We start from the raw sequence: 17,731 nt of genomic DNA on the forward strand, positions 1-17,731 counted from the left end.
ACCGTGTGTGCTACACCTCAGCACAAAAGGGAGAAAAGACAAAAAACACCTCCAACACCACTTGGGGCTATGACTGTATTTACTTCATTCTTGAATCCCGCGTCCCCGTGGCTGGGGGCTGACACATCCCTGGGCACCACTGTGACTTCCTGTGGGTCCCTTCCCTTCTGTCCCCGACTCTGTAGACCCCCCACGGGAAGGGTCCTAGGTAGGGGGAGGTTCCTCCTCCCTCGAAACCCTGGGCCACTCTGTCAAGGCAAAGCCTCTGGGCCCAGCACCTTGTAAAGGCTTTGATGAGAGGAGCTCTGGCTTTTGCTCAGGGCCTTTGGCACCCCACCCCCCACCCCCCAGGAATGCAGGCGCTCAAAGCCTGTGGCTAGGCTGCCCGAAGCGCGTGCCACAGTTCTTCTGGAGTGGGAGCAGGGGGACAGAGCTTTGGGTAGAGGAGGGTCACCTGCAAAGCTGGAATGCCAGGGGAGTGGGCGGTGCCTCCAGCTCCTGGGGGCCAGGTTGTCTCCACACCTCATGGGCCTGAGCCTGGGCGGGGGTCTGGAGTGCACATAGCCCCCAGGCAGGGAGAGGGCAGTGACAGGACAGAGCCACTCATCTGTCCCAAAGCTGCACCCAAGGGGTGTCAGCAACCCCAACCTACTGACCTACTTTGGGACCACAGGCCCATCTAGTGCAAATGAGGCCCAGAAAGGAGAAATGCTTTGCTCAACAGCCACAGTAGGCTGACGTAACCTATGTAATGTAGGGTCAGGGTGGGCCTGCGGGATGAGCCAGGTGGTGGGTAGGTGACACACCAGGTCCCCTCCTGGCCTCTGCCCCACCCAGCCCTCTCCTGCACGGCTACCAGAAGATGTCCGGGAAGAACAGACCAGCCCTGAGTAGGGAGTGTGGTCAGGTGCAGAGGAGGGCAGGGGCCCGGATCCTGGCCCAGAAACACTCTAAAACAGAATCCGATCCTGAGATGATCCAAATCAAACAGAAACTTGACAGAAATAGTAGAGTCTGAAAATGATGCACTCTGCGCACACATATACAAGACACACACACACAAATCTACACACACACACACACACGAATCCACGCACACGAGGCACACCCCACTCATGCTCTCGGTCTCTGGTTACACACCCACACCCCTCCCACTCCTGTATTCAGATGCCCTCCATGGCCCACCTCCCACCCAGCAGAGCGCCAGAGCCTGGTGCCAGGGACTCAGTGCCGACTGCTGACGTGAAGGGTATAGAAAGCCCAGGGCTCAGGGACGTAGATGACACCCGGGTACTTCTTCCGGAGAACAGGGTCATTCCACAGCCAGGCGACCCAGAGCGCCACAAGCAAGAGGGTCAGTGCGAAGGAGGAGAAGAGGAAGAGGCCATTGCTGTCCAGGAAGAGGCGCTTGCGCTTCTGGTGCAGGACGAGGGCCAGCATGGCGAAGAAGGTGAAGATGAAGAGGATGAAGATCTGGCCCTCGGTGACCAGGTACCTGGAAAGGCCAGGGATGAGTGAGGCAGTTGCTGTGGCAACCCCGTCCTGCCTGGCATCCCTCCCTGTGTGCGAGAGCCAGGCTGCCCTCCAGGCAGGCAGAAGAGTCCTCTGGTGCCAGGGCTCAGTGAACTATGCCGCTCTAAGCCACAGCCCATGGGCAGCATATTGATTTAGCTGGTATAGTTACTGTTTTTTAAATGTTGAGTTTGTTGCCAATATTTAAATAACAGAATACCTAAAAATGTATATTTCTGGCTTCTCTGGTCACATTAAGTTTATACTTCCACACGACAAAAACTGACTAGAGGAGAAAGCAACAAACAATTGCCACTATGACGGCAGCCACCCCCGCGGCAGGACGCCGGGGTAAGAACCAGCAGGAAGCGCTCCCCTAACGTCTTTCCCGCTCACTGTAGCTGCCACCCATTCTTTTTAATCCCCAGAGAGCATACAGATGAGTCCCAGTGGGCCATCTCAGCCACACAGGGGACAGGCCGGGGAGAGGATCTAGAGCTGGCCCAGGAAAGGAGGCCCTTTTCATTTTGAGGGAGACCTCCCATCAGAGAAGGGTCCAGTCCTGCCCCCACCCTGTCCTTCCCATGATACCCACAATCCCAGGGTGACCTGTCTCCAGGGCAGAAGTGACAGATGAGGGCTAGGAGACTGGCTGAGGCCTAAGTCCTCTGCAATGGGAAGAAAAGAGAGCCAGAGGGAACAAAGACCCCAGGCCAGAAGCCCCTATGCCATGAAACCCCCCAGTCTGGCCTCGCCATAGTGCTTTACATTTGACAAAGCCCCTCTCTGTCCTCAGCATCCTCATCATCTGAGAGGAAGACAGGCAGGTACCATCATCCCCATTTCACAGAGGCGGAAACCGCAGCCCACTACAGGGCTTGGTGTCGGAGGTGGATTGTACCGGCCCCAGGGCAACACTGGGGTTCTTGAGATGGGGCACAGAGCGAGAGGGGCTTGAGGATAGAGACAGACTGTGCAACCTCGCCCTCTCCTCCCACCTCCCTGCCACACCCAGGCCTGGGCTTCATGGAAACAAAGAGGCCACCACAGGGCATTGTCACAGTCCCCACTAGACACAAGAAGAAGCACGGGCCCAGAGACGGCCAGTCTCCCCAGGGCCACACAGCAGGTCCATTGGCAAGTGCAGAATTTTGCTGCCATGGCTCTCTCAGTGCCCCTGCCTCTGCCCCCATGCTGATGTCCACTCACCAGTAGTACAGGCCACTGGGCGCCACCAGGAGCAGGGCAGGCCCTGGCATCAAGCTCTCAGCTTTAGAGGCAGTAAAGCAGCCACTGAAGTACATGAAGAGGATGAGGAAGAAGGGGATGTACCTGTGACAGGAAGGCCAGTGTCTTAGAGGCCTGCTCAGCGGCCCTCTTCCCACCACCTCTGCACCCGCTCTCATGGGGTCTCATGGAGTGCCACGTCACGGTTTACAAAACGCCTAGCCTGGGTGAGAGGCGCTCCTCTCCACCCGACCTTGCCTGTGCTGGGCGTCAAAGGTGGGACAGAAACAGAAACAGGAAGGCAAGGCACGTGTGGGTCAGAAGACCAGAGGCATCCACACCGCCCAGGGCACCTCACTCACTCCGTGGGGGTAAGGGGTGTCTGGGGGGTTGTCTGTCTCATGCACCGCAGACACCAGCAGCCCAGCACCACACTAGCCTGGAGACAGAGGCACCTCCCGGGCTGAGGATGGAGGTCCACATGTTAAAAAAGAGAACAGCACCTGCGGGGGCCTCTTGGTGAAGCACTGCACCCACACTCAGCACACAGCCCCACCCTCACCTCAGACACCTCACCCCAAAATACTACCCTCTCCCCTCTCCACACACCAGCTCCCTTTCTCCCACCTGTGCTGACTTTCACCGGTATACCCGCCTGCCTCTTCTCACCCACACCCTCTTCCTGCTGGGGCTCCAGCTCTCTGTTCCTAGCCCCTCCACCCTTCCCCAACCTTCTGTGGGAAGAGGCTCTGGCAAAGGCCAGGGAAAGATGGCAGGAGGCCTGTCCAGGGACCCTGGACCAGCTGAGCCAGGAGGATTGACATCGCAGGGCCCGAAACACCCTGGAAACGCCCGTGCAGGGTGCGTGTGCTGTGAGCACCAACTCAGGAGTGAGCCGGGTCCAGGGCTGGCCCTCACCTCCCAGCTGCAGCCTTCGGAGCCCTCCTCCCTCTGGCCTCAGTTTCTCCTGGGTAAGATGGGAGGTTGGAACAGATGAAGCCTCCCAGCCTGGGCCCGGGATCTCCTGAGGCTGAGACCACATTTCTGAGGTCTCCCCAGACTGAGGGACGGGGTAGGTAGGAAAAGGTGCCCCTCTGGGAGTTCTGAAGAGGGGGGAGCGCAAACAGCACGCCCCTCCCCAGCCTGATCCAGCTGGCTCCCCGCAGATTCCTCCACTCCCAAAGAGCAGGCCCGACACGGGTGGGGGTCCCTGGCTGTGCCCCCACCCCCCGCCATCACCATCTGGGGGTTGTTTATCAGGGACGCGTCCTCCTCCCCCACCCTCAGGGCTCAGGCTTGGCGAGGAAGGACCAAAGCCGCTCGCTGCCCTCTGCTGGCCGCAGCGGGCACTGAGGGCTGGGCGGGGGTGGCGATGCTGGGGGGGATGCTGGCCGGAAGCCGGGGCCTGGAGCGTGGGACAGCAGCTGGGTCTCCCGGGCAACCTCGGGGACAACTTCACTGGAGGTTGAGCTCACAGTGCCTTTACAGGGGATGAGACTCAACACATGGAGACCTGCAGCCCAGACAGCCTTGCTCAGCGTGTCCCTGAGCCAGTGACAGAGCTAGCCGGTAGTTGGGGCCCCTGGGATACACAGATGGGCCCATCACTCACCACATGCAGTGACCCAGGTACTCATCATAATAGTAGAGCAGCTCAAAGGAGTCGATCTGAGGGAGGCACAGGCAGAGCAGAGTCAGGGGGGATGTCGATGTCAGTCCAGGGAGGTGCTGGGGCCCCAAGCATCCCCTCTGACCACCCTTCTCCCAGTCCCAGGCCTCCCCCACTGCCTTATTCCCTACCCGGGGCCTCGCCCTCTGTTACAGGGGCCCAGGTGGGAGGCAGTCTGTGCACCACTTCCTAAGAACACTTGAGCATCCTAGCTTGGTGCAGGCGACGGTGCCCTCACCTAGCAGAATGCCTTTGGTGGAAGGACAGGTGCGGCGAGGGGTGGGGGCCATTTCTTCAGCCTCCCAGGACAGACTGTGCTCCTAGGGCTTACAGGCAGGGAGCAGGAGGTGGCCTCACCAGCGTCTCCGGCTTGAGATTCTTGATGATGGGGTTCTCACGGACAGACAGGTGGTGCTGGTAGCCACTGAAGAGCAGGCGGTGGTTGACAGAGTCGCCCACCAGGTGGATGCTGGCACCCATGATGAAGATGATGATGCTCACGTAGGTGATGGAGCGTGGCAGGGTGCGGGGGGACCGCTCGATGAGCTGGGGTTCAGAGAGGGGTTGGCAGCATGACCCCACCTCTGTCACAGTATGTGACACCCTCTGCTTCCCCCCTCACACCTGGGGTGGGATGGACGCTTCCAGCTGGAATGTCACTCCAAAAAGTGGCTGGTCCCTTTAGCAGGCCAGCCCAGCCTCCAGATCCTCCCGTGACCCCTATGAACCCAGGAGGGAATGCGGAGCAGCACCCCCCGCTGACTTTACCCAGGGAGCAAAAAGACCAGAGGGCCCAACTCCTTTCCCAAAGTCACACATGAGCTGTAGGCTGGAGGGGACAGCCCAGCCTTCAGTGCAGGAGTCCAGGCTCAGGCCCAGCCCTCCCACTGTCTCTGGCTGTGGGTGGCCGGCTCAGCCTGCTGAAGGCACCTTCTGATTTCTGAGTGGTCCCAGCAAACATGAAGAAAATGTCAGGGATGGGGGCAGGTGCTTCTGAAATGCCACTGTTTAACTGAAAACACACCGGAGTTCTGAGATTATACCCCTCCTACTTCTGGAGATTTGAAGTATCTTTCTTCAATACAAAATGATGGTGATACAGGCTGAGCATCCTTTATCTGAAATGTTTCAGATTTCAGATTTTGGAATATTTGCATACACACAATGAGATTTCTTGGGAATGCATATGCAAGTCTAAACATGAAATTCATTTCTTTCATTTTTCTTTGAGACAGGGTCTCACTCTGTCACTCAGGCTGGAGTATAGTGGCTCAAGAGATCCTCCCACCTCAGCCCCCAGAGTAGCTGGGACTACAGGTGTGCACCATTATGCCCAGCTAATTTTTAAATTTTTTGTAGAGATAGGGTCTCACTATGTTGCCCAGGCTGGTCTCAAACTCCTGGCCTCAAGCGATCCTCCTGTATCAGCCTCCCAAAGTATTGAGATTACAGGTGTGAGCCACCATGCCTGGAAAAATTCATTTATATTTCCTATATACTTTACATACACAGCCTGAAGTTAATTTTATATAACATTTTAAATAATTTTGTACATGAAACAAAGTTTGTGTTAAGTACGTATGTGTAGAATTTTCTTTTTTGAGACGGAGTGTTGCTCCATCGCCCAGGCTGGAGTGCGGTGGTGGAATCTCGGCTCACTGCAACCTCTACCTCCTGGATTCAAGTGATTCTCCGGCCTCAGCCTCCCGAGTAGCTGGGACTACAGGTGCCTGCCAGCATGCCCAGCTACTTTTCTTTGTATTTTTAGTAGAGATGGAGTTTCACCATGTTGGCCAGGCTGGTCTCGAACTCCTGACATCAGGTGATCCGCCCGCCTCAGCCTCCCAAAGTGCTGGGATTACAGGCATGAGCCACTGTGCCTGGCCAATTTTTTCTATTTTTAATGGAGACTGGGGTTTCACCATGTTGGCCAGGCTGGTCTTGAACTCCTGACCTCAAGTGATCCACCCACCTCAGCCTCCCAAAGTGCTGGGATTACAGGCTCCAGCCACCGCGCCCGGCCGAGTTTTCTACTTATAGTATCATGCCAGTGCTTAAAAAATTTCAGACTCCTTTGGAGCATTTCAGATTTCAGATTTTTGGATTAGGGATGCTCAACCTATAGTAGTTTTAAAGCCCTTACTTGCCAAAGTGCAAAGCCAGCAGTTCTTGCTCGTGCTCCCAGTGACATCTCAGGGCTCTCCAGGGTGGAGGATGGAGTTCAGCTGCTGCTGCTGCTGCCTCTCCTGTCACCTGGCTTCTTCCTCTCTTCCCAGTGGGTCCTTGACCTCTCCCTGGACCTCCAGTCACTTCTGCCTCAGCCTCCCCAAATGTTTTACGGTTTCCCAAGCACAGCCTTGTCTTTAGGTCCTTCTACCTCAACACCTCTCTGCTTCCCCCACTGGCACGCCAGGCTGAGGTTCAAATCAAAAGCCCTTTCTTGGGGCATATTTTCCATCCCTCCAGGCCACCGGCAGCTCCGCCTTCCCCGGGCCCCAGGCCCTGGACATGCTGCTCTGTCACAGCCTTCACCCCCCAGCAGCAGGCAGGAGCGTGCTTGAGTCAGGACACAGGGCTTAGCATCACCTTCCTGCCAGGTGTGCAAAGAATGGGGATGACAGGAGAGAGTGGGGGCCCTGGGACAGTACCTTGAGCAAGAGAAAGGGCGTGATGACGTTGTAGGCCATGTGGAAGTAGTCCCCAACACTGGGCTTGTTGAGTGGAAACCACTCGAGAGGGAATACCAGCTGCAGAGCAAATGGAAGAATGGGCTCACCTGGGCACAGCCCCTCACGGCCCTCGGGCCTCAAGGGAGTCTGCCCCTAATGCCGCCCACCCCAACTCCTTTCATCCCCACCCCATCATGTACACTTCATTCTTCCTGTGATCGCTGGACCTTCTCGGCAGCCTTGGGACAAAGGTTTATCCAGACAGGAAAGCTGAGTCCCAGAGGAGGTAACGGACTTGTCCCCAGACACAGAGCAGATGCAATTCCAGGCAAGGCCTGACCCTGTGCCCCTCACCCAGCAGATACCAAATAAATGACCCTGATGCCAGCTTGGGAGTTGGTAGGCTTCTCAGGGACTCCGTTGTGGCACCAACTTGCTGGGTGACCCTTGGCTAATACTTCCCTTCTCTGGGCCTTGGTTTCCCCATCTATAACACAAGAGAGGTGGCCCAGAGGGCCTACTTGGACCATTCGGGTTCTGGCACTCCACGATCAGTCTCCTGAGTGCCAGGCCCTGATGCGGAGGGACTGCTTCCAAACCAGGTTCAAAATACACATTAGGAGACAAAGGAGAAAATAAGAATGCTCTACAAAGTAGCTTCAACTCTTCCTTCCCTACCTTCCCAGAGAGAGGAAGGCAGGCCAGGGGCAGTTCCTCCTTCTGCAATGCTCTCTCTTCTGAGCCCTGGCCTTGTCCAGGCCAGTGTGAAAACCCCTATGCAAGGTTAAAGCATTTCACAACCCCCAAACTGTACTTCTAGTATCTGTTGATTGAAAACACACATAAGGCCCACAAGTTTCAAGGAAGGATTTAGATGGTTATCTCTTTTAACACAGAAATGCCATATTGGATAAACTAAACCTGCAGAAATAAAACTCACAGAACGCAGCAATCTCAATCTCTCTTACTCAGCGTACATGTGTGTATCTGCCTCTTTACCTACATCATATATATACTTGCTAAAATACTCTGTGATAGCAAAACATCAGAAATAGGCTGACTCTTCAATCAAACAGGACCAGTTGAATCCCTGATAGCACTTCTTACCATGGAAGGTTAAGTAGCCATTAACAGAAATGACACCTTATATGTACTGACACGGAGAGAGATCTATAATATATATTTTTTTCTTTTTTCTTTTTTATTGAGATGAGGTCTCCTTATGTTGACCAGGCTGGTCACAAACTCCTGGGCTCAAGCGATCCTCCCACCTTGACCTCCCAAAGTGCTGGGATTACAGGTGCCAGGCACCAAGCACCATTAATTTTTAAATTATTTGTAAAAGCAGGGTCTTGCTATGTTGCCAGGACTGGCCTCAGGCAATCCTCCTGCCTTGGCCTCCCAAAGTGCTGGAATTACATGCCACCATGCCCACCATATGATATATTCTAAAGGAAAACAAGCAGGTTGCAAAATAAAGTATAAAGCAAAATCTCATTATGATTAGAAGGGAAAAGGATGTATATATGTGTTTGTATAAGCAGAGAAAAGAGTGAAAGGGGTATTCCCCAAACTGTCAGCAGTGGGACAGGAAAGGGGTAGGGAGAGTCTAACACTTCTTTATGTTACAACTATGTTACATCTATGACATGTTACTTTTATAACTTGTAAATGTTTTTAACAAATTTGCAACTATTATGCATACATCTGAAAATCTCTAGCGTATACAAGAGCTTTTCAAATGTCTACTCTCCACCAAGTCCTACTTAGGGTTACAGTGGTCACAGCAGCTCTAAGCAGGATGGGGGAAGTGATTTGCCCAATAGGAGTCCCTGTTATGCCAGTAGAAGCTGGGTCCTAGTGAGTGAGGGGAGCCACGAGCCCACTCCTGGCCTCATCTCTCTCTCTAGCACCAGTTTGATGGGCAGCTTCTTTGGCCCCCAGTATGTGGTTCCTTCATGCTAGAAGAAGGTTCAGAGCAGCCAGTCCAACCAGTCTTCTTGGAGAGAGAAATGAAGCCCAGGACAGTGACTTGCCCTAGGTCACCCACAAACCCAACCCGATGCCCCAGCTCTTGGCTCAATTCCTCTTATTTTTCCACATTTAAAAGGCAACCTTCAAAAAGACTGCAGGAAGGAGAACCAGCACCCACCATCACTCCCTGACAGCACTGCCAGGACAGCTTTTCTTTACGCCCATCAAGTCTTTGATCCCAGGTAGACAAGCTCGTTATTGACTTGCAATTAGTCAGTCTGCATGTCATTTAGGAAACTTTTTTCTCCTTAAATATTCCAGGTTGCTCTATAGTATCCATAATTTCTGCTTAATTGCCAGGAAACATTCTCTATAATGGACATAGCAAAACTGATTTACCCAGTCCCTAATGCTGGACACGCAAGTCATTTCTAAGGTTTGGCTATCATAAACACCACTGCAATGAACATCTTTGAGTTAGAGGAAACTGCTGTCTTCTTGCTGATTATATCCCTACGGGCAGATTCTCGGAAGGGTATTACTGGGTCAGAGGGATGAATATATTAGGATTCTGGATATTTATGTGACAGAGAATTCAACCTTGTCAGGAAGGGGCTCCAGGGCCAGAATGCCTGGGCAGATGCTGGCCTCTATGCTTGACCTCGAGCCAGTTACTTATTCTCTCTCTCCTCAAGTTTCCTCATCTATAACATTGAGATTAGCAATAGTGTTGATATGAGAATTAAATAAACTGAAACACATAAAGAGCTTAGAACAGAGTAAACATTCGATGTTAGCCACTATTCTAACTTTGCTATAATTATTATTCATTCAATAAAAATGCATTAAACACTTATTGTGTTAGGCACTATTCTAAGTACTAATCTTGCCAAGTTGTTACTTATGAATTATTACTGCTTTCCAAAAAGGCTTTGCTTTTTGTTTGTTTTTTGAGACAGGGTCTCACTGTGTCACCCAGGCTGGAGTGCAGTGGTGTGATCACGGCTCACTGCAGCCTCAACTTCCCAGGCTCAGGAGATCTTCCCAGCTCAGTCCTGAGTAGCTGGGACTACAGGTGCACATCACCACACCCAGCTAATTTACAAATCTTTTATAGAGACAGGGTCTCATTATATTGCCCTGACTGATCTCAAACTCCTGGGCTCAAGTGATGTTCCTGTTTCAGCTTCCCAAAGTGCTAGGATTATAGGCATGAGCCACCATGCCCGGCCCCAAAAGGGCTTTGCTAATTTGCATGATCACTAGGATGTACAAAGTGCCAGTTTTAGCACTGGATATTGTTACTTTTACACTTGAATTTGCTGAGTGACCTTCAAAAAGTCACTTCCCGTTTATCTTCCAGTAAACTGAGAGTATAGGCCTGGATGCCTTCATATCTTTTGGCTCTATGACTGTGGCCCGTCAGGCAACTGTCAGCAAGTTGGGTGGGAGGGGTCTGGGGGCCATGAATAGTCACACTGTGCCCCCACTACCAAATAATGACTTGATACCTGGTGATATCTCACTTAATTTTCTTCACGTTCGTCTATTTATTATCTATCATCTGTCAATTATCTATCTATCTATCTACCTACCTACCTACCTATCTTCCATCCTCCCACTACAAGCAAGGGGCACTGGTGCCCTCCCAGCATTAATCTCGTCTGTGGAGGCCACCACTGGATACTAAAGCATGAAGAAGCCTTGGAAGGCAGGGGATGGTTTCACTGGATGGCATTAAAAATTACCCATGGCTCACAGTCATATATAATATGCAAAATCAGCCTACGTGCTTCAACTCCAGAAAAAATAATACTATCCCAAGGTAATGGGGAAGGACGGGGGAGACGGGGGTGGGGGTGGGGTGCTCCACTTCCTTTCCCATACCCCTTTGTCTGTCTTGGTGATTTGGTTCAACCTGGTTAAGCTGCTTCCAGACACAGGCCAGAGGGGGTTACAGTATTACAGTATGACTGTTCAGGACCACCAGTTCCCCCATGAGAGTTGGGGCACAGTATGACTCTTCAGGCCCCCCACTTGCTGGCAGTTGCCTGACGGGCCAAGTCATAGAGCTAAGGATATGAAGGCATCCAGGCCTATTCTCTCAGTTTACTGGGAGATAAAGAAGTGACTTGTTTAAGGTCACTCGGCAAATTCAAGCCACACTAAGTGTCCTCAGTGCTGGTCAGAGCCCTGTGCACCATTTCACACTCACCATGGCAATGGGACGCCCAAAGTCCAGAACCCAGTTCTGCAGTGTGAAGTAGAACCAGAGGTCGAGGTGGAAGGGAGCCGTGCGGGCAGCCTCATCAGCGCTCACAGAGCCATACCTGGGAAGGAACCAGACGAGAGAAGTCAGCTCTTCTCTCCTCCTCCACCAAAATCTTCCCGAGATTAGCCACAAAGAGGTCTGGGGACTTGAGGACAGGAGGAGACACACATAATTGAGTTCTATGGATAGGGTTTTGCTGGATATACTGGGGTCTGGCCCTGCGGTCAAGGAGAAGGTGGACTTCAGCTGCCCCGACCTTAGCTTCTCTGTGATTCAGGAAGGAAACAGCTGAACAGGTGTAACTGCTGGGGTTTCTCCCCTACCGAAAGATGGAGGAAATCAAGAAAGGCAAAGAACGCAATCCCGGCTGAAAAGCATGAAACTTGATGATGGATCATGGCAGCTGACCTTAGTTGAGCACTTACTATATCCCAGGCACTACTGTTAGCTGTTTACATGTATTATCTCATTTAATCCTCACAGAAACCTTTCAAGGCTGAAATATTACCTCCATTTTACAAACGAAAAAACTGAGGCCCAAGAGGCTCAATAACTTGCTCAAGGTCACACAGCTAAGGATTTGAACCCAAATGATTGGGCTCCTGAGCTTATACTTTTAACCTCCATCCCATAGTTGGGTCCATCATGATTGGTCTATGGGATGGGCATGTGACCAGAGCTTGGCCAATCAGAGCCCTCCAATGAAATGTGCCTTAGAGAGACTGAAATGGATAGGGCCTCCTGCTCGCTTGATTCCAGCACTGTGAGGAGGTCAGGCTGGGCTGCTGGTACTCCTCTTCTCAGCAGTCCACAGTAGAACCTGAGAAGGAGCCAGCAGAAGCAAGGTGATGTGAGAGACACAGCAGGAAGTGGAGTACTGCCTCACGATACATCTTTGGAGGCCTGTCCCTCTCACTAAACAGTTGGTCATCTGCTGTTCATAGATGCACTGAAGTTCCAGGACCAGTGCTGCCTCCTCTGGGAAGGCTTCCCTGATGAAGCTTTTCCCAAAGCCCCACCAGCCCACTGCAGGGAGCACTTCAACGCCAACCCAGTCTGGCATAATGGGGCTGGAGCTGTACTCTCCTATCTAGACCCTCGAGAACAGGGGTGACCTTTAAGGTTCTCCCAACTCACCCACCTCCCTATCAGAGTCCAAATCCTCTTTAGAGTCCCTGCAATTACTTGCACACCTCCAGGGACAAGCAGCCAGCCACATCCTAAGAGGACTGAGGTGTGGGTTTCATCGTCTCGTTTGTGCCAAGAACAGGCGCCATGGACCACAAATCTGTATTCCTCCAGAGTTCTGAGCTCAGGCCCTGGTCCATGCTCAGCAACTACTGGCTGATTAAAACAGTCACAACGACCAGTTACTCTTTTTGTAGTGGCAAACATTAGCTTAGAGGCACTGCAAAGACTGTCTTCTGTCGATACTGCTGTTGCTTCCCTAATTTTCTGAGATCCCTTCCTGCCAATTCCAAGGATGATCCATACTGGCTGGTAGAGTACCCCAGGACAGGGAGGCAAGCTCTTGGGAGAAATCTCATTTTCTAGTGGCAGGCAAGACAGGTTGGGTAGGCCTTCCCTAGGTCAGCTAAGTCTTCCTGTCCCCTCTACTCGGTATCTTCCACCCCCTCACTGAACACCAACTATGTGCAATGCTAGGTCTTTACCTGCACTATCTCATCTAATCTACGCATCTGCTTTACAGATGAGGATACTGAGGCTTAGAGGGATTAGGTGCTTAGCCAAAGCCACCCGTGTAGTAAGGAGCTGTGGCAACAATTCCTTTTGTTAGCCTATTTCCCACCCACTGCTTCTTCTGGTAAGACATGATATTTTCTTAGCCACAGGAAGGGCCAGTGACCTAGACTGGCCCAGTGGGACTTTTCCAACTGCAGGTGGGGAAAAGAGCTCCTTCCTTTATAGTGCTGGGTTCTAAGGGTGCAAGCCCAGGACTGCCTACAGCCAAGGTTCCACCCTCAAGGGACATCCAGGTAAGAATGAAGGAGCCTCGCAGAGAGGATCAGGGAAAGGGGGAGAAAAAGTGCTGACAGTGTTCATGTTGCCAGTTCATGATCTGGCCATATGAGCCAACACATTCCTTTTTGCTAAGGATGGTGCAGTTCACACTGGCTTTCTGTCACTTGCAACCCAGTCATCCTGAATAACACACACAATTCAAACCTGGGTTTATGTTAATTCAAGACCTGTGCTCTCAATAGCTTGCTATTCTGTTTTTTTTTTGTTTTGTTTTTTGGAGACAGGGTCACCCAGGCTGGAGTTCAGTGGTGTGATCACAGCTCACTGCAGCCTTGGCCTCCCAGGCTCAAGCATTCCTTCCACCTCAGTCTCCTGAGTAACTGGGACCACAGGTGCATGCCACTATGCCCAGCTAATTTTATTTTATTATTATTATTATTATTTTTTGTAGAGATGAGGTCTCACTATGTTGCCCAGGCTGGTCTCAAATTCCTGGGCTCAATAATCAACCCACATCAGCCATCCATAGTGCTGGGATTACAGCTGTGAGCCACCATGCCTGGCCAACAGCTTGCTATTCTGTTTTTGATTACTAGGCTTATCAGGAGATCAGGTTAGAAAGGGATCTCCCTCCCCCCTCCCCCTCCCCCTCCCCCTCTCCCTCTCCCTCGCTTCTTCCTTCTCCCTGTGTTGCCGAGGCTGGACTGTACTGCCATGATCTCAGCTCCCTGCAACCTCCCTGCCTCGGGCTCCCACGATTCTCCTGCCTCGGCCTGCCGAGTGCCTGGGATTGCAGGCACGCGCCGCCACGCCTGACTGGTTTTTGTATTTTTGGTGGAGACGGGGTTTCGCTGTGTTGACCGGGCTGGTCTCCAGCTCTTGACCTCGAGTGATCTGCCCGCCTCGGCCTCCCGAGGTGCTGGGATTGCAGATGGAGTCTCGCTCACTCAATGCTCAATGTTGCCCAGGCTGGAGTGCAGTGGCGTGATCTCGGCTCGCTACAACCTCCACCTCCCAGCCGCCTGCCTTGGCCTCCGAAAGTGCTAAGATTATAGGCTCTGCCCGGCCGCCACCCCATCTAGGAAGTGAGGAGCGTCTCTGCCTGGCCGCCCATCATCTGAGATGTGAGGAGCCCCTCTGCCCGGCCGCCCCATCTAGGAGGTGAGAAGCGCCTCTGCCCGGCTGCCCATCGTCTGGGATGTGAGGAGCGCCTCTGCCCGGCCGCCCGGTCTGGGAAGTGAGGAGCGCCTCTGCCCGGCCGCCACCCCCCAGCCGCCACCCCATCTAGGAAGTGAGGAGCCTCTGCCCGGCTGCCCATTGTCTATCTGGGAGGTGAGGAGCACCTCTGCCCGGCCGCCCCGTCTGGGAGGTGAGGAGCGTCTCTGCCCGGCCACCCATCATCTGGGATGTGAGGAGCGCCTCTGCCCGGCCGCCCCGTCTGGGAGGTGAGGAGCACCTCTGCCCGGCCGCCCTGTCTGGGAGGTGAGGAGCGCCTCTGCCCGGCCGCCCTGTCTGGGAGGTGTGGAGCGCCTCTACCCGGCCGCCCCGTCTGGGAGGTATACCCAACAGCTCCGAAGAGACAGCGACCATCGAGAACAGGCCATGATGACGATGGCAGTTTCGTCGAAAAGAAAAGGGGGAAATGTGGGGAAAAGAAAGAGAGATCAGATTGTTACTGTGTCTGTGTAGAAAGAAGTAGACATAGGAGACTCCATTTTGTTCTGTACTAAGAAAAATTATTCTGCCTTGGGATGCTGTTAGTCTATAACCTTACCCCCAACCCCATGCTCTCTGAAACATGTGCTGTGTCAACTCAGGGTTAAGCGGATTAAGGGCGGTGCAAGATGTGCTTTGTTAAACAGATGCTTGAAGGCAGCATGCTCCTTAAGAGTCATCACCACTCCCTAATCTCGAGTACCCAGGGACACAAACACTGTGGAAGGCCGCAGGGACCTCTGCCTAGGAAAACCAGAGACCTTTGTTCACGTGTTTATCTGCTGACCTTCCCTCCACTATTATCCTATGACCCTGCCACATCCCCCTCTCCGAGAAACACCCAAGAATGATCAATAAATACTAAAACAAAAAAAAAAAAAAAAAAGGAGGGATCAGCGTGGCCTTAGGGCAATACACAAAGCTTGCATGAGGGAAGGGAGCCTCAAAGCACGGATGGATGAATCTAACTAGGCAGAAAAGCAGGAGAGCAGGGTAAAGGCCTGGAGGTGGAAGTGAAGAAGGTTCTGCATGGAGCTGAGATGCCTGGCTTACTGGAGCCAGAGAAAGAGAAGGGAGGGGCGGCTTGATCTTCAGACTGGATAGATAGCCAGTAACCCTGAGGACTGCTCAGTGGTCTGAGACGAGTGACCAACACAGAGGCCCCACCCAGCTCCTTCCTCAGTAGCCATCAGGGTAAGGCCTCAAAAAGCAGAGAGTGATAACCTCCAGGCCCAGAGAACTTGGGTGGCGAAAGAGGTAACAGCCTTCAGTTTCTTGCTGTGATACCTCCAAACTTGGCAAAAAGTAGGATGTTCGGTATGAGGAATAAAGGGATTTTGGAAGTATGAACACTTAGATGTGTGTATCTGGAAGTTATGTGTACCCAGCATACACTAGAGGCTCAGTGACTACCTCCTCCTCCACCTCAGGAAGCACCTTGGTCAATGAGAATCCCTGTCATTAGTCCAGCCTAACTTAGTAGGACAGGAAAAAAAAAAAAAGAGGGGGGCTGGGCCCAGTGGCTCATGCCTGTACTCCCAGCATTTTGGGAGGCTGAGGTGTGCAGATCACCTGAGGTCTGGAGTTCGAGACCAGCCTGGCCAACACGGTGAAACCCTGTCTCTATATAAAAATACTAAATTAGCCAGGCTTGGTGGTGTGCGCCTGTAATCCCAGCTACTTGGGAGGCTGAGGCAGGAGAATCGCTTAAACCTGGGAGGCAGAGGTTGCAGTGAGCCGGGATCACGCCATTGCACTCCAGCCTGGGCAGTAAGAGTGAAACTGTCTCAAAAAGAAAACAACAACAACAACAACAACAACAAAAAACAACTCTAAAAAATAAAAAATTAAAAATTAAAAATTAACTGGGTATGGTGGCACACATCTGTAGTTCCAGCTACTCAGGAGGCTGAAATAGGATGATCACTTAAGCCTGGGAGGTCGAGGCTGCAGTGAGCTATGACCGTACCACTGCACTTTAGCCTGGGTGACAGAGTAAGACCTTATTGAAAAAAAAAAAAAAAAAAAGCAGGCACACAGAGTGGATACTCAGCAACCAGCTTGCAAATCAAGATTAGACTGGGCACAGTGGCTCATGCCTGTAATCCCAGCAGTTTGGGAGGGTGAGGTGGGCAGATCACATGAGGCCAGGAATTCAAGACCAGCCTGACCAACATGACGAAACTCCATCTCTACTAAAAATACAAAAATTAGCCCAGCATGGTGGTGCACGCCTGTAATCTCAGCTACTGGGGAGGCTGAGGCATGAGAATCGCTTGAACCTCACAGGCAGAGGTTGCAGTGAGCTGAGATGGCACCACTGCACTGCCTGGGCAACACAGCAAGACTCTGTCTCAAAAAAAAAAAAAAAAAGATTAATCAGCACCTGCCTGGTTTTCTTCTCCTGGAACTCTGCCCACGGGAGGCAGATCACGGAATGGTAAAGGCATCCTCTCCCCCAGCTCATGTTCTGGGGATGAGCAACCTCAACCTTGTCCCAAGTTCCTGGCTCCACAGACTTAGCACAATGAGCCCCCAGCCTGTGCCAGCTAGGTCTCAATCACTAGCAAATGCTGCTGAAAACAATGGTGATGGCACAATGGCAGGTAACCTGAAACAAGGTTAGACTCTTCTCTCCTTCCCAGCTTTCCAAGTCTACCATATGGGGACAATGACACCACGACAGTTGAGGAGTGCATGCCATACACTTAAAATCCTCAAGGCAGTCAGCAGCATCTGCAGGGCTGCCTGGCAGAAAAGGAAGGGGTTTCATCCTGAACAAGTCAAGCAGTAACCCACAAATGGGGACCACACAGAGACTAATTTTGCTTCTATTTAAAGAATGGTGACATACAAGACAATGAAAAGCTTGAACAGAAAAAAACTAAGGAAATGAAGGCAAATATAATGAGAGAATAAAGAAAGGCAACTAGAAACTCCAAGAAAAACAAAAGTAACATAAGAAAGCAAATGTAACTGTTAAACATTATTTGGCTCTGTTGGAACAATATTTATTAAATACATGGCTTAAATAACATACACATTATATATTAATTTTCAATGTTTAGAGTCAATCCACAGATAAAACATGGAAGATAATTACGGTTTTAAAGCAGCAGATAATTATAGTCTACTTTGATAACATGAAAACAGGGGACAGAAATTGTAGGAAGGGGTGAGGAAAGCTAAAGTTTAGGGTAGGGGACTAAT

General features: G+C 51.9%; 1 protein-coding gene across 3 annotated transcripts in view; it reads right to left on the reverse strand.

Moving 5' to 3' along the window:
* Nucleotides 1-61: 61 nt before the first annotated feature.
* The window catches only part of CLN6 (CLN6 transmembrane ER protein), a 58,740-nt gene continuing 41,070 nt past the window's right edge, over nucleotides 62-17,731 (reverse strand). For 2 of the 3 annotated variants that reach the window (XM_055362716.2, XM_004056384.5), the window contains exons 2-7: nucleotides 11,267-11,381; nucleotides 7,057-7,155; nucleotides 4,766-4,954; nucleotides 4,352-4,407; nucleotides 2,722-2,844; nucleotides 62-1,495 (exon numbers count right to left, since the gene is read on the reverse strand). In XM_055362716.2, the coding sequence (XP_055218691.1) occupies nucleotides 1,225-1,495; nucleotides 2,722-2,844; nucleotides 4,352-4,407; nucleotides 4,766-4,954; nucleotides 7,057-7,155; nucleotides 11,267-11,381 (853 nt within the window). In that variant the 3' untranslated portion in view covers nucleotides 62-1,224. The remainder of the gene's footprint in view (nucleotides 1,496-2,721; nucleotides 2,845-4,351; nucleotides 4,408-4,765; nucleotides 4,955-7,056; nucleotides 7,156-11,266; nucleotides 11,382-17,731) is intronic. The other variant, XM_019010739.4, reaches the window with a different exon arrangement.

Source organism: Gorilla gorilla, chromosome 16, assembly GCF_029281585.2.
Source record: "Gorilla gorilla gorilla isolate KB3781 chromosome 16, NHGRI_mGorGor1-v2.1_pri, whole genome shotgun sequence".
NCBI lineage: Eukaryota > Metazoa > Chordata > Mammalia > Primates > Hominidae > Gorilla > Gorilla gorilla.